This window comes from Dreissena polymorpha, chromosome 9 (genome assembly GCF_020536995.1).
Source record: "Dreissena polymorpha isolate Duluth1 chromosome 9, UMN_Dpol_1.0, whole genome shotgun sequence".
Classification (NCBI taxonomy): Eukaryota; Metazoa; Mollusca; class Bivalvia; order Myida; family Dreissenidae; genus Dreissena; species Dreissena polymorpha.
In genome coordinates this window covers 102,708,325-102,725,162 of record NC_068363.1, presented here as the reverse complement: position 1 = coordinate 102,725,162, position 16,838 = coordinate 102,708,325, and the positions used below count along the sequence as shown (strand labels likewise).

General features: G+C 33.8%; 1 protein-coding gene across 3 annotated transcripts in view; it reads left to right on the top strand.

Moving 5' to 3' along the window:
* The first annotated feature begins 6,772 nt into the window (after positions 1-6,772).
* LOC127844546 (uncharacterized) overlaps positions 6,773-16,838 on the top strand; it is a 61,675-nt gene continuing 51,609 nt past the window's right edge. The window contains exon 1 of one of the 3 annotated variants that reach the window (XM_052374894.1): positions 6,773-6,979. In XM_052374894.1, the coding sequence (XP_052230854.1) occupies positions 6,832-6,979 (148 nt within the window). In that variant the 5' untranslated portion in view covers positions 6,773-6,831. Of the gene's footprint in view, positions 6,989-16,838 lie in introns of all 3 variants that reach the window. The other 2 variants (XM_052374893.1, XM_052374895.1) reach the window with 2 other exon arrangements.

Genomic DNA, 16,838 nt, shown 5'->3' with positions numbered 1-16,838 from the left:
CAACGATGCCTGACTGGGCAGAAATTAAAAGATAAATGGCATGTCCAGATATCTGAATCAGACGGAACATGTAAGAAGTACAAGCATGACCTGATCTGGTACCCAACTTAGGTAAAATAGCATCTTTGTAGAGAGCTATAGTATCAATATCAGCCTAAACTGAATAACTAAAATCCTGCAGAATATTGAAAAATATAAGCATGGACTGAACTGAAAAACTAAAATCATGCATAAATTTAGTTCCTTCGTAGAGAACTATATCCTCAATATCGTCCTGAACGGAATAACTAAAATCAGGAAGAATACTGAAAAATATAAGCAAGGGTTGCATAAAACAAAGTTCCTTCGTAGAGAACCATAACATCAATATCAGCCTGAATGGAATACTGAAAATCAGTTTGAATATAGAAAAATAAATGCACAGCCTGAATAGATATAGTTCTTTCGTAGAGAACTAAAATCTCAATATCGGTCTGAACGGTCCAACTAAAATCAGGCTGAATATTGTAATATATAATAAGCAAAGCCTGCATAAACATAGTTCCTTCATAAAGAACTAAAATATCAATATCGGCCTGAACGGTCCAACTAAAATCAGGCTGAATATTGGAAAATAATAATAAGCAAAGCCTGCATAAACTTAGTTCTGCGTAGAGAACTAAAATATCAATATCGGCCTGAACGGTCCAACTAAAATCAGGCTGAATATTGGAAAATAATAATAAGCAAAGCCTGCATAAACATAGTTCTGCGTAGAGAACTATAACATCCATATCAGCCTGAACTGTATAACTAAAATCAGGCTGAATAATGGAAAATATAAAAGCAAGGCCTGCATAAACATAGTTCTGCGTAGAGAACTATAATATTGTTCTGCGTAGAGAACTATAATAACAATATCAGCCTGAACGGTATAAGCAAAATCAGGCCAAATATTGAAAAATAAATAAGCAAGGCCTGCATAAACATAGTTCTGCGTAGAGAACTATAATAACAATATCAGCCTGAACGGTATAAGCAAAATCAGGCCAAATATTGAAAAATGAATAAGCAAGGCGTGCATAAACATAGTTCCTGCGTAGAGAACTATAACAACAATATCAGCCTGAACGGTATAAGCAAAATCAGGCCGAATATTGAAAAATATAATCAAGGCCTGCATAAAAATAGTTCCTTCGTAGAGAACTATAACATCAATATCAGTCTAAACTGAAAAACTTAAATCAGGCATATACATACTTACTTCAGAGAGAACTAAACCATTAGTATCAGCCTGAGCTGATAACTATAATCGGACATAACATTAAAAATGTATAAGTATGAAATGAGAACTAAAAAACTGAAGTTCACTAGATAAAACACAGTGTTCTGAAGAGTGAAGTGTTCCTGTAGCTGTAATTGTTCGTTCCGGTCCTTCGTGGTTTAATGTAGTGTTCAATAGGAAGGGCTGAAAACGTGCCTTATCGTCCCATTGTAGTACTTGTACAGGAAGTGCCAGCCAGTGGACAGGTCCTCTGTACTGGGGTGTTGAGAGGTAGGCAGGTTTAATGTAGTGTTCAAAGGAAGGGCTGGAAACTTGCCTTTTCGCCCCTGTGTAGTACTTGTACAGGAAGGGCCAGCCAGCGGACATATCCTTTGTATTGCACTGTTGAGAGGTAGGCATGGCCTGAAATGATAACTAACAGCGTGCATATATTATAAAACCAGCAGCATATAGAACAGATGATTAAAATCATTTAAACTTGGTATAATCTTGAAAATATAATGACAGATTACAAAAATTACATTAATATTGCGAAAGAGATTATAAATAATTGTCTCCAAAATCCTATTGTAAAATATACTGTGAGTCGAAAACATAATCAAATGTTAAGAAGAGCTGCTTTTTTATCATTCATACAGTATATAACCCATGAGTTCAAGATTGTGAATATGATTCACATTGTTAATGACTTAAGTACATAAAGACACATACCGGTAAATGATAGTATATTAAATAGCGAGCATGGCCTTTAGTTACAATAACACTTGAGTGTGTTTTAGAGATAGATACAAATACATATGTCTTGCTTATAATTAGCACAAATGTTATACGTACACAAATACTTGAAACCTGAAACTTGCTAATTTGATGAAACACCTATGTATATAATTATATAAATCAAAATGTGTTTACAAAACATATACCTGTACATAAAATTGATATAAAAATTAAGATTGATAGATATTACAATTATGAAGCATTAATGAAAGTATAATAATGGAAAATAGTTTGATAAATAAAAATGTAGAAAGAAACTTCAGCAAGTTTTTGGCATCATAAAGACACAGTTTTTCGTTAACTGAAGGATACGTGAAAGGATATTTCTGTTCTCTGGCTCGGGCTGTGGATTCCGCAGCTACCGGTCACCTTTACGGACACTCCTTGGGTATAACCTTAGGTGAACTATTGTGACTACAAGTCACAAATAGACTGACCAGATGTGACTACAAGACAAAACTTGAAGGTTAAAATTACAGTGTGACTATAAGACACACCACACCACATACAAATAAGATATATTTATGAATATGAAGCTTTTAAGAATATTAAAATTACTATATAGTTTGTAGTAGTTACAGACTTAACAAGGATATGTTAATGAAAATATTACAACCAAATAATTGCCATAAAGAAAACATTAACAACATAGCACAACAAAACACATCACAAGAATTTTAAAATACACACATTGACCATATAAATGAGGTATGGTAATATAGACTAAAATGAAAGGGTGTTTTATTGTTTATTTCATAAAAACGTGTTGACATCTGTTAATGTGACAGTGGGAAACCCAGCTAAACTGATAATACAAATGTGTCGTTAATATTCATAAAGTATAAGCCCAGGCTGAACTTAAAATTAAATAAGACAATAATAAATATACAAGATATATAGAGCTGACCCGAATTGATCATTATATCATTATTATTAAAATTTAAAAAGGCAGAAAAAAAAAATAATTTTAACAGCCAGAATTTAGTCAGGCACAAATGTTAACACGATATTTGAATACTTATCTGAACTGAATCAGTATGACTGATACAGGGCAGCGACAACTGTGTAGCTGATCAGCATAAAAAAGTGACTGGAGTGATGCGCTAATTTCGCTGTGGGCGCCGCCATCTTGGAAACCTTTCACGGTAGACTGCGCAAAGTTTTCTGCACACGGCACTGATAAGCATGTGTACATGTTCAACAGTACCGCCCTTTAAACTTAGTATCACACGGGATAACACCAATGGTGTAAATCTTCGTACAACTAGAGATAATCCTTCACATAAATGGAATGAAACGGCATCATATCATATTAAAATTAATCCTTGGAAGTATCGCTTAAGAGCGTAATTGTTAATTTCGACCATATTGGATGCCACGTTAGTCAAGAAGGATCCAAAAGGGCCACAATGGCCAACACTGAATTTGATTGGTCAAAAGAGCCCATGTGACCCCACACTGAGGTTATACACAAGTAATTAAATATAAGGCTTGAACCAATATAATGTTCAACAATTAAGAAATCGTACAATGACATAAAATCTTTTATGTGTGCATAAAATATTATAAATGTTTTAACATCAACAGAGCTTGGATTATTAAACACGTATGACAAACCGTAGATGTCTAACAATTTTTTTATATTAAATACCCAATTAGAACGACCATTTTGGCAATCATTTAGAGCTTGGCTATAAATTGATTTTAAAATTATGTTATCGGTTTCAATAAGTTTAAACGAGGTACTTAACCATCCTAACATATCTATGAATAAATAGTGGGTATCTTCCTAATTCGCCGTACACTACAGCATTACATACATTTTGCTTAACATTTGAAACTCGTTTGCAGAACTTTAAGTGTACCCTTTCCAATTCAATTGTCTTTGTTTTACCCCATATCTCACAAGCGTAATTCAGTATGGATCCAACAAAAGCATCAAATAGCTGATATTGTGTTTTAGGTTTTAAGTCAAATTCTTTACATTTGTTAAATAATATATTCATAGCTTTAAGTGCTTTTCCACATAAATGTTCTTGATTTAGCTGAAAATTTCCAGTATAATAAAAAACAGTTCCCAAATAATTAAAATCATTTACTACTTCTATTTTCTGACCTTCAAACGTCCATGTTTCAGATGGTAATAAATTACCCCGCTTGCGAAACACCATAATTTTAGTTTTATTAGTATTAACCTTTAATCCCCAGCATTTACAGTAATTTGATAAAAGATCCAACTTTTTCTGTACTTCCCCAGGCGATTTACCGATAATGGCCATATCATCTGCGAAAAGCAACAATATCAATACAATGTCATCAATACTTAGACCGGAAGAGGGATCATTCTGTAAAAATAATTCTAAGTCTTCTACAAAAAGGGAAAAACAACAAAGGGGACATAACTTCACCTTGCCGTAATCCTACAGCATAGTTAAAATATTCAGAGTATGAAGCACAATGCTTAACACATGACTTAACATTTTCATACATATTTTTTATTATTCTAAGTAATTTACCTTCTATGCCGGCTTTGTATATTTTAAGCAACAATGCATTACGATAAACAGTATCAAAGCATTTCGTCATATCAACAAATATAACATAAAGTCTTTTATTTTCATTAACATATTTTTGAACTAATGACATTAGGATGTATATAGCGTCAATTGTTGAGCGCCCTTTTCGGAATCCGAATTGGGCGTCCGAAATTATATTAAAGTTACTACAAAAAAATTCTAATCTAGTGTTAACAACTGATGTAAATAGCTTAGATAAACAACTTAGAAGAGTAATCCCTCTGTAATTGTTTACATCAGATTTATCGCCTTTCTTATGTAAAGGGATTATAATACCTTCCGTCCATTTCATTGGAAAACAACCCGAGTTCAACACAGCATTAAACAAATCACATATATTCAATGCTAAAATGTCAATACATTCAATTAAATATTCGTTCAAAATATAATCACTCCCATATGCTTTGTTGCGTTTCAATCGTTTTACAGACAATTTAATCTCCTCAACGGTAAATGGCTGATCTAGTTCGGGGAAACGTGAATTCGGCAAATTAAAATTATGAGTACTGCAAAATTGTTCAGCCTCATCATTTACACAATCAAACAAACCATGACTTATATCAGAGAACAAGTTTCGAAAGTCTTCCAAAGGAATATTTTCGTTTTTTGTTCGATTATTTGATTTAAAATATTTCCAAAATTCTTTAGGTCTACGATGTTTTAAGCTTTCTATCTCATTGGCCGTATTCCTTAAGTAGTTTTTTTCTTTCTATTGATAATTCGTTTGTATTCGTTTTTATATTGCAACAATTGGAGTCTATTTTCTTCCGACTTATTACAATTAAATTGTTTTAAAAGGGAAACATAGCGACCGTGTGCTGTTTTACATTCAGCATCAAACCAATTGGCATGTCTAACAGCGCTACACTGTTCAAATTTGGGTGTATTTGTTATTAAATATTCTTTCGAAAATAAAGGATCTGCAACATTACGTATAACATCAGTAAATTTATTTAAAGCACTATAGAGTCACAACTTGAACAATCTAAATCTTCTACAATTCTGTTAAACATAGTAGGTTGCTTATAATACCCAATCTAAATTGGTTACGCAATGAATCATCCCGTTTAAACTTCGTTTCAGTGTATGACAGTCGATCAACTGTTTTGTTGTTACAATATAATGAAAACGATAACGGCGCATGATCACTGAATTCATTAAAAGCGTGCACCACAAACTCCTTTATAAGTGCAAAATTTCGTTCATGACAAATCAAATAATCGATTGTGGATAAGCCATTGTGAGAGAAATAAGTGAACTGACTCGTATCTCCTACTCTTCCATTGACAACACGATAATTAGAGGATTTACATAGATCAAGCAATTTGATTCCGTGATTGTTATGAGATCTATCAACGGAGGCCCTAACAGAGTACATATCTGGATCATAATCAACATCATCTATAAAAAAGAGTGACTTGCATCGTTTATCTCTATATTGATAATTCCAATATGTATCAAGGTGTATACCGCTTTATTATATTACCTTAACTATGTAACTGCGAGCAGTTGTCTACTTTACAATACTGTAAGTTGAACATTGTGACTTGCATATATTAACAATATACTTATTCTTCAATTCATGTATATATTTATTGCTGTTTGCATCGTTCATCTCTATCCTTATAATTCCAATATATGTATCCAGTTGTACATCGCTATATTATATTACCTTAACGATGTAACTGCGAGCGGTTGTCTACGTTGCAATACTGTAAGTTGTACATTGTGACTTGCATATATTAACAATATATTTATTCTTCAATTCATGTATACATGTATTGCTTTTATGCATTAATGGCAGTTTGTGTATTTTTCATTACGCAGTATTTAGCGCTTGTATACAATGCAATATTGTACACCATGCATTATGATCTTTTATGTTATATATATATATATATATATATATATATATATATATATATATATATATATATATATATATATATATATATATATATATATATATATATATATATATATATATATATATATATTGATTATGTACGGTATGGAGGGGGGTGCCCTTGACCCCCACATAACTATTGACGAGGCAAATAAAATATATAGAACCGTTTTGACCAAACTGAGACCGTTTTGACTTAACTGGGACCTTTTTACCAACTTTCGGATCGTTTTGACTATGTGACGTTTTAGCATGGGACCGCTTTGACTATAAGCTGGATTTTTTAACAGTATCCCGACTGCTTTATCATGATGGCTTCTCAACTGCAAGGCCGTAATAAGACGGAAGACCAACTATTTTTATTCGACTGTTTGGATGCTGCGAATGATTTTATCAAATGCCATGAAATTGAAACTAATACACGTTTTGTTATTGGACAAGTTACGAAAAATTTTGGTAAATCAGGTATGTTTGCAGAGCCAAAAGTTTCCGGTAAACTACAACAAGCGTACCATTATAAATATTGATGCAGTCTTCGAAATTAGCTTTGAAAATTTACATGCCAGTCGGGCCAGTTACTTAAGAATTTTTACATGCCCAACATATTTTTTACATGCCCAAACTTTTTTAACCAAAATTATAACAAATCACAACATTTTAACACTTACATGCTCACATAGTAAAGCAGAACATTTGTTTCAATAGTAGTGAATACGATGACATCTAATCAGTCACTAGAATTAAGACAGTCAATCGTTACACCAGTGCTCTTGTAAAGAGCGTTCTCTGGTGTCCTCATACCATTTCTTGGCTGCCTTTTTCTCTAAATCATTGTCAATTTTCTATTTTGGAAGTTCTTTATCGGGCTTAGCCCCATCGAAATACCTAGGATACTGCATAGCCTCTATGTCAACAATGCCATTTGTTTATATTGACGAAAACGGAAGCGTATTACTTGATTGAAATAATCGATTCAAAAAGCATCTTCTCGATAAATGTCTAGAGAAACCGTCGATAAGAACCAAATGTGACCGAACTGCATCGGTCAAAAACAATAACGATGACCTGTGCAAGCAGGTGCGTGTTGTTAAACCAATCGAATTTCAATGTTTTACAACTTCCGGCAAGGTGTTTGTTCCCAAAATTGAAAAATAGATTTGCAAATATCAAGGACAACTTACGATTTTTTATAAACTGTCAATTGGTTCCAATAATTTACATGCCCGATGGGCCACAAACATGAATTTTTTTATGTGCCCGGCAGTAATTTTACTTGCAACAGGTGATCGGGCGTGTGCTAATTTCGAAGACTGTTGATGGTAGAAAACAATTCCAGACAGACTTCAACCGTTCATTTTATTTTTTAAACTTGTTTTCTATGGTTAACCAATCTGTAAAATGTCTGCTTAATGCATTTTTCGGTTGATTCGCTATAGCCTCTTGACTTAAGCCTATAAGTTTGTGCACCTTAAACTTTAGTCCAACCTGTTGATAGGCCCTCGGCATTGGCAACGCGGGGGAAACTCCGCGTTTTACGAGATAACGATCAATTTAATTTTGTTTGACTTCCTGATTTTCAAATAAAATTACATTTATTACAAGTACATACATGTACATGTAGTATAATATTTACAATTAAAAAAAAACAACCAAGATAGATCGATCCCGACGTGGTTGTAGAAGTAGTTGTTGTTGTATAGAAAACTCGTTGATTTACGACACACAAAACGTCGTCTTTTAACTTATACTTACCAATTAATATAAACACAGTTTGCAACATTGTTTTTATTTTGATAAATTAATCCAAAGTTTTCATGTTAGCAGGTAATTTTCTATACTGAACATGTAAACAAATGACCGAAGACCCTATTAAAAGTCTCGCAAATCTGTGTGAATTGACAGTTTGACGTAATCAAAGAAAAGCCGCTTCCTGTCTGAAGGCATAACTTACTCAAGTTAACACGTTCAACGAATGCATAAGGAATGGTTTTAATTGTCGGAACAAAGTCAATTCTCTGCTCGCTAATGCATTGATTTTCTCTTTGTTTGTAGGTTATTCCATTGATTGCTAAAAGGTGGTAACTATTGAGTTGATAATTACATTTAATATTCACAGTTGTATTCTGTAGTCGACATTGTAAACAATGTTTACCAGTAATTATGGAACAAATCGGCAGAGTGACATTCACACATGTTAATCCCTTTTGTCAAAACACCGCAGACAGCAGTCTACACAATAGATCAGTAGACAAGCTTTGCGTGTTTTCATAACGTCAAACACTTAAAATCCAGTTCCGCCCAGATGTCTTCTGTAATCAGTTTTCAGTACAATTAGTGTTAAAATAATTACTCTACTAAAATACCGTATCGATAAAGATTCGGCGTGTTCGATTTGAAATTATTTTAGAGGAAATATCAACTTATTCGCGATATAATTTTGTTAATAAATACCAAAGAAACTTTTAACCGAAATCAACCATGTTCTCTGCGCTACAAAGTTTGTATAAAAAAATAAATACACGCACGCTTTGCAGGAGTATACATTGTACCTTGACCTTGTACATTGCAGCATAATTTTCGCGCGCTTTTGTCAGGAAATATACATGATGACTGTATATTGGAAGCATTCGTAAACGTGGTGTTAACAATTAAAAATCGTAGTGTGTTTCGGATTACTAATGATTATTCTCATTTGGAAATGTGTTGATTTAAATATTAATTTGTCAAATGTATTATATTAGACTAATTCATATTGTAGACGTACCTGTGAATTAAAAAACATAATTTTTATACGTATTAATTTTCTATACAATTATCTTTTTTATACATGTACTACAGTATTTAAACAATTTATTATAACAATGTTTTTATTTTTTGGCATGCCCAGTAGCACACTGCTAACGCGGCGTTGCGCGGCGATCACTGATAAGAACGGAAAGTGTCTGCATTTACCGACTAGCCTAAAGTAATACACGCCGCGGGAATTAGCAAACGCGGCGTAACGCCAAGCGTTTTATCGAGTTCACCTCGCTCTTCCAACGCCGCGTGAACACTCGCTAGCAGAAAAAACCCGCGGAGGGAGCGCGTTTTTGGGGGAAAACGCGTGGAGTGTACTGTATTACGTAGTTACATAGACGCTTTCTTCCGTACATATTATTGGGCTGAAGGTTTTACTGAAGGTTGGACGAAGCGGAAAGAATCTGGGTATTTCGTACCCGGTATTTCCGGGACAGATTTACTAGTTACGCAGAGAAAAATACGATATGTGTAATCAGCAATTTCAATTGGGTTTCGGTACGCAGAGTTCAATTTTTCTATGCCTAATCGGCAATTTTACATTGGGTATTTACGCAAATACGCAGCTTATCTGTAGCTCTGAACTGTATTCAGAGGTCTAGATAAAGTGTATTTACTAACGGAAAATAGCTAAATAAAATTCTATTCACAATAGGGGCATACAAAGCTGTCATCCCTTCTAATGACAGTTGTTTTGTGACAAAATCCCAAAAGAACACAGTGAGAACATTTATCGCAATAGGCCCCGGTCTTGATCTTAACATATGGCCTCGTGTCATCATTTACTATTTTAGGGGTAAAATTTTCCGCATACACAGCATACTTTAATCGTATTGTAATGCAAAGTACTCATAACAGATATAAATTTGAGTTGGGCCTCCAAGGGATACAACCCTTAAAACATTTTATGTTCAAACCATTGACAAACATAGCCACGTTTGTCTGGTGAAGGAAATTTGCAGATTTTAATCATTTTTTAGGCTATTTCTATGGGAACGAGGTAAGAAACGAGGTCAGAAAAACGGACAATTTATATAATTTTTATTGTTATTTTCTCATTTTTGTTGTCTTATCAACTGTGGAAATTCTCGTGTTACAAAAGTGAACAGTTTTCAGGCACGTGCGTTTGAATTTTGCTTAGAAGTTTACGCCGTAAAAAAGTAAACGATCTTATAAGGCTGCACAAAGTTATAGGAATTCATTTAAATTAAAGATACATACTGTGAAGAACTGTCGCAATGATGTGTACAAAATTAGGAACACATGTACTTAAGCGGTCCTCAGAAATCCTATACATATTCTAGGTAACTATGGACCAAGTGCGCTTATATACAAGAAGTATATACAAAACATGTATATACAAAAAGTCCTGCGGTAGCGTGGAGATCTTAATAAATTGGCCGTTAATCGAAAAAATACAAAACCTTAACAATACACCAGTTCATCAATTATTTGATAAGGTTCACAATAATCTGTGTTATGGTCCAAATGTCCACTAAGTTAATGTCCACATATAAGATAACAAAATGTCTCTGGATCTTCTTCCTTGTGAATGGATTTTGATGTCTGTGAAACTAGAGATAACAAAATAACCTAATGTTGATCTTCTAACAGTAAATGGGCCACACCTGCCTTCTATATGAAAAATTTCCCACTGCTCAGCCACCTTCTATTTTACTGTATTATTCTCATTAAGTTCTCGTAATCACACTAAAACAAAACACACACTTGGTTAATTGGTGTCTGTTTATTGACTTCTTTATAAGTTTATAAGGAAATCTGTTTGATTACTTCTTCTTGAATGTATATTAAATAATCCATTGCTCTGATAATCAGTTAAGACTATTTTTGCACAACACAATTCATAGATTATATTGTTTTTTTTGTGATACACTTTATATTGGCCATTATAATTATTAACATAATATTCAGTAATGATCACTCTATTTCCACTCTTATTCTTTTATGTTCCAAACTAATGGGGTCCCAGTTAACTCTCTTTTTTGTACTTGAGCCCTGATGCTTATTCCTTTCTTCAATGTGATCCTTTAAACTTTAATTTCCAATTTATTTTACCACTTGGCATCAAAGTCCATTATATTGAATCATTATTTTGCATTTTATCTGTTTGATCATTTTTCCAGCAGCGCAGGACTCAAAACTTTCCCTTTCTAAACTTTTCTACCCTCTACTTACCTTGTTCAAACAATGAATACTTATCAAAACAGGGAGTTGTGGTGTTCCTCAACCTTAGAATACCTTACAGATTTATCAGTTTCCCAGAACATTTACCCTCTTTCCTTACATATCTTAGCCGTCTCATTACTTCTTATTATCAGTAGAAATTTCATAAAACCTTGAGGATACACAAGTAACAACCATGAAGCACAGATTTGAATATTTATTCAGCAGATATAAATATTACAGAAACAAAATATAGTGATTATAAACAAAATATGAACATTTCCTTCATTGTGGCTATAGATTTGAGTTACATTGAGTAAAATACAGATGTCCGTACCCTCTCTGTTACTTCAATTTCTGCTGTATCTGTCTCCTCTTTAATTCACATGTCCCCTCTCCGTACTATAGAACGAATACTAATCAACACGACAAATACTATTCTGTTCATCTGTTGAGTCGCGGTACTTTATCTTATTCTCGGAAATAAAACATCAATACACAACTTACCAATCGAATGAAATAGTTTTCATTTAACCCCATCATAATGTTTATCAGAAATTATAAAAATTGTATAAAATTAACTAAGAAAACGCTGAAAAATACGAATGGCTCATGGCAATTTTAGTCCTATAGTTTATAACATCACTTGCGTCGCGGTAATTAGGTCAAACATGTTTACAGTAACATAATTGAGGTCATTTTTCACTAAATTTTCAAATTCATTACCATCTTCATTGCAAATGGATATCAATGTTTAAATGTTATAGTTTTTCAAGTTTATTCATACATTTTATTGTTTTATTTGATTAAACAGTGTTTGTCTTTCATTATTCAGCAGAACAACAGTGAATGCACAAAAATGTGCTGTCTCTTCTCAGGACCCTATCATCACAGCAGTATGTCAAGTGGACACAGTGTCTGCCCTTTGCAGATTATTTCTGTCATATGGCTTCTTGTCTCTGAATTGTTTCATTTTCTGAAAATAATCAAAAAGATCTGGTTAATTATCTTTCATTGATTGTCATTGTTAACATTGTCAATACTTTTGTATTCACAAGTTTAAATGAAAGTGTTGAGCCTGACCTATTAATAAAACTGATAGAATTACTTTTTGTTAACCGTTTTATAAAGTGTGTTGTCTGACCTAATTGATAGGCAGACGAACTTGTAAACATTGATGAAAAGGTTGACAAATACCGATTTTGTTCTTTTTTTTTTACTACATTTTAATTTAAAACATATACATGACGAAGAAAATGAACAAACTTACCAGTATTCCACTCATTTTCACCCAGAAAATAGTATTACAATGAAAAACAAAAGTAAGTCTGCTTGTTGACAATGTAAACATCGGCTAGGTGGCGCACAACAAAATACCGCGAGATAAGTGATACCGCGAGTCAAGTGATGTTGAGTATAGTTAGATTTTTGTTTTTGAAATGCGTAATACTACTTATTTGGTGTAGTCTCTGTCTAATGCGAATGAACTAAAGAAAAGGGCAAAACAAAATTGATACACAGTATTGGCCGTATACATTTCGCACATGGCATAACAATACCAAGTAGTCCCACGCTCGATTAACTTGTGTGCCTCGTGGATCAGCTTGCTTTATTGAAAAATAAAGCCCAGTCACATGATACACGTTAGCCAATCAGAATAATGTAAAATAGCGAAATCAAGCGCAACTGTAATTATTTGGTTTTAAAACCTTATGTTTTGCATTGATAAAGTTTTGAGAACTTTTTAGTACATGTATTTTGTGTGTTTTCTGTTTTCTACTTTTGGCAATTGGTCACTTCTCTTGCTGAAGGAAGTAAGGGTTTCTCTCTTGATCCTTTTTTTTTGAGTTTCTTTATTTCTATATTAATAGCATAAACTAGCTTACTGTACCGCGTTTTATGATAGCTTCTTTCAGTCAATTGCATCATTTTTAGCTCACCTGATTGCTCAGGTAAGCTTTTGTGACCGGTCTTTGTCCGTCGTACGTCCGTCCGTCCGTTAATATTTGTTTGTTAACACTCTAGAGGCCACATTTATTGTCCGATCTTCATGAAACTTGGTCAGAAGCTTCGTCCCAATGAAATCTCGGTCGAGTTCGAAACTGGGTCGTGCCGGGTCAAAAACTAGGTCAAAAAAAAGAAAAAAACTTGTAAACACTATAGAAGTCACAATTTTCATGAAATTTTGTCAGAGACAACTCTTCTAAATTTTGCATTTAACCCTTTCCCTGATAGATGCGTATATTCCCGAGTGTATCGATTCCCCGATACATGCGTTTATTACTGTCTCTATCGATTACCGCATACATGTGAATTTTTCCGTCTATTATCCATCACCCAATAATCCCGTATATTTCCAATGTCCATTTTCAAATGCAAATTCTGAATGATATTGACGACAAAGGTGCTCCAGAAAACTCATAAACACAAACATCGGACATATTTTTCTATTTAAAGATTTGATGAAATAGGTGTCCATTCGGGACAAGGGTATTCAAAAACACGCGTTGTGGTGTGCGCGCATCGTGTACATTTAATGTTCTGTTACAAATTTTAGCCAGAAATAAATACATGTATATGCCCATGATATTTTCGTGTCAAGTCTTTGTTTGGCAAAAAGGGCGCGAAAATAGGCGTGGGTGTATTTATTTATAAACAAACACTGCGTAGCGCAGACAACAACGTAAAAGCTTCGTATTGAATTCCCATTTAAGTATCGGGGTATCTTGCAAATGATTTTGACATTTCCCTAAATAAAATAAAAGTCAAAGACGCTGTATCATTATCATCTTTTAGTTCGTTAAATATTGAAACAGTTATTGTACTGTATCTAATTGCACACAAAGTGCCGTGTACAGTTCATATTCTTTTACAACGTCGTCATCTATATTTAGATTTCATGCAACATGTATAAGTCATTTTCTGGAAATTGGGAGAAAGTAAAAGCGATTTTTCGAAAATAAACTGTTGTTTTTTTTTCATTTAATTTGTCATAATTATTTATATTGAGTGTTGTCTGTGTTTGCTTGTTTTGGTTCTCATTTGTTTTTAGCAAATCTTATGAAAAAAAAATATCGTAATTGTAAATGTTTAAAGCAAGTCCACCTTCCGACATCATATTCGAGAATTATTTTGATGTTAACGGACATGTACAATACTTGTTTTGACAGATGACACGTGCTTATCTAAAGTTTGTGTTTGGTAATACACAGGATATTGGATTTTTGGTGCTTGATTGAGCAATAAAACAAAGACGCAGTCGGTGGTTTCCAAGTAAGCCTTTTGTACTGACCAACATAATAATTATTAGTGCACGTGCTTATCTAACATAGGGATACAAAATACAGGTCCTAGACACTGTGTTCTTGTTAGGGCTATAAAAGGCAATCGCGGTGGCTATTTTCAGTAGCACATATGTCCAGAAACTAACGAGTTTGGGTAATAAAGCACAGAGATTATGATCGTTAAACTGCATGGAGTCTGAAATGAAACAAAATGCCGACAAATCAAAAGATTAATCGCCTAATGTTTCAGTATACAATTCAATATTTTAAGGTGGGGTTCTCACTGCATTTCCTGTTGCATTCGCATATGCTTGTATTACTTGTTATATCCACGTATTATTTATTAGAATGCAGACTCAAAATTTATATGGTTGGAAGGAAAATTTATTTTTCTACAATATTTACATTGACACAAATGATGTGAAATGCAAGTAAATAAGTGAAAATTAAGCCTAAACAAGACAGGTGTAACAAGTTGAGAATTTTTTCCATTATTTTCCCAAGAACCCTATTGAGATGGTGTAGTCAGGCTTATCAGCTGTAAATGGAGTCACTGTTATCAGAACAGCAGGACTGGTATTGGCCTGGAGTGGCAGATCAGATAAGAAGTCTATCAGGGAAAGGGTTAAGTTATCAGTAGTAACCCCCCTTTGATTATTAATGTTTTCATAATAATACAGTGTATTGTATTGTTATTCGAGGTTGGACGTTTTTTTAGCTCACCTGATTGCTCAGCTGGGGAGCTTTTGTGTCAGGTCTTTGTCCGTCGTCCGTCCGTCCACATTTGTTCGTAGAGGCCACATTTATTGTCCGATCTTCATGAAACTTCGTCAGAATATTTGTCCCAATGATATCTTGATCGAGTTAGAAACTGGGTCATGCTGGGTCAAAAACTAGGTCACTAGGTCAAAAAAAAAGAAAAAGCTTGTAAACACTGTAGAAGTCACATTTAATGCCCAATGTTCATGTAACTTTATCTAAAGGTCTGTCTTACTGATATGTTGGTTGAGTTCAAAAGTGGTTCCGGTCTGTTGAAAAACATGGCCGCCAGTGGGCGGGGCAGTTTTCCTTATATGGCTATAGAGAAACCTCTCTCAGATGAGTTTGCAAATGGGTCAATAAATATGGCTGCCAGGCAGTGATTTTTTTTGCCCAAAATGACCACCGAATTTTGGCTGCTTCCCAATCGCAAAATTCCACGTTTTTTTATCCAAAAATCTTACCAAAATTTCCCCAAAAAGCCCAATTTGCGAAAAAAAATATAAAAAAATTTAAAGAAAGAAGTCTCTTATGACTTAGTTATGATTTCTTAACTCTAGATCTCAAATTTATTTTTAAGCATCCTACAAAATATATAACTTTAATTAAGTCCTTTTTGTCATAAATAATTCGCAAATGTGCCACTTTTATTGATTAAAAAAAATCCCAATTTGACCAGACTCCTTTTCCCAAAATGGCTAGAAAACCCTCTGAACATGCACCTAAAAACAATATTAATTCTGTTACTTATAATAATAATTATAATGCCTAATTGTTTCCAATGTCATGGTTTATAGCACTATTTTTCCCAATTTCACGGTTTATCACGCTAATTTTCCCAATTTAAATGGCACAGGCTGTAACAAATAAAAGCAAAAAAATCACTGCCAGGGGCGTGGGTCAGTTTTCCTTATGTGACTATATAGAGAGAAACCTTGTGATTGAACACTATGGAAGTCACATATTTTGCCTAATCATCGTGAAACTTAGTCAATACATTGGTTTTATTGATTTCTTGGACAAGTTGGAAAATGGCTCAGGTGAGGTTTTAGATTTGGTTTTTGTCCGTTGTCCGTCCGTCCACATTTGGTTTGTAAACACTCTAGCATTCACATTTCTCAAGCATTCTTTATCAAAGTTGCTGAAAGATCTAAGTCAAGTTTAATGAAAGGTCACCATTTCAAATCTTACAAAAACAAAAACACTCCCTAGGCCAGAGTTTTAGAGTTTTGGTTCAATAACAGTCTTGGCATTATTTTTTAAGGCACTAGCCCGGTTGGGCTACCAGCTTT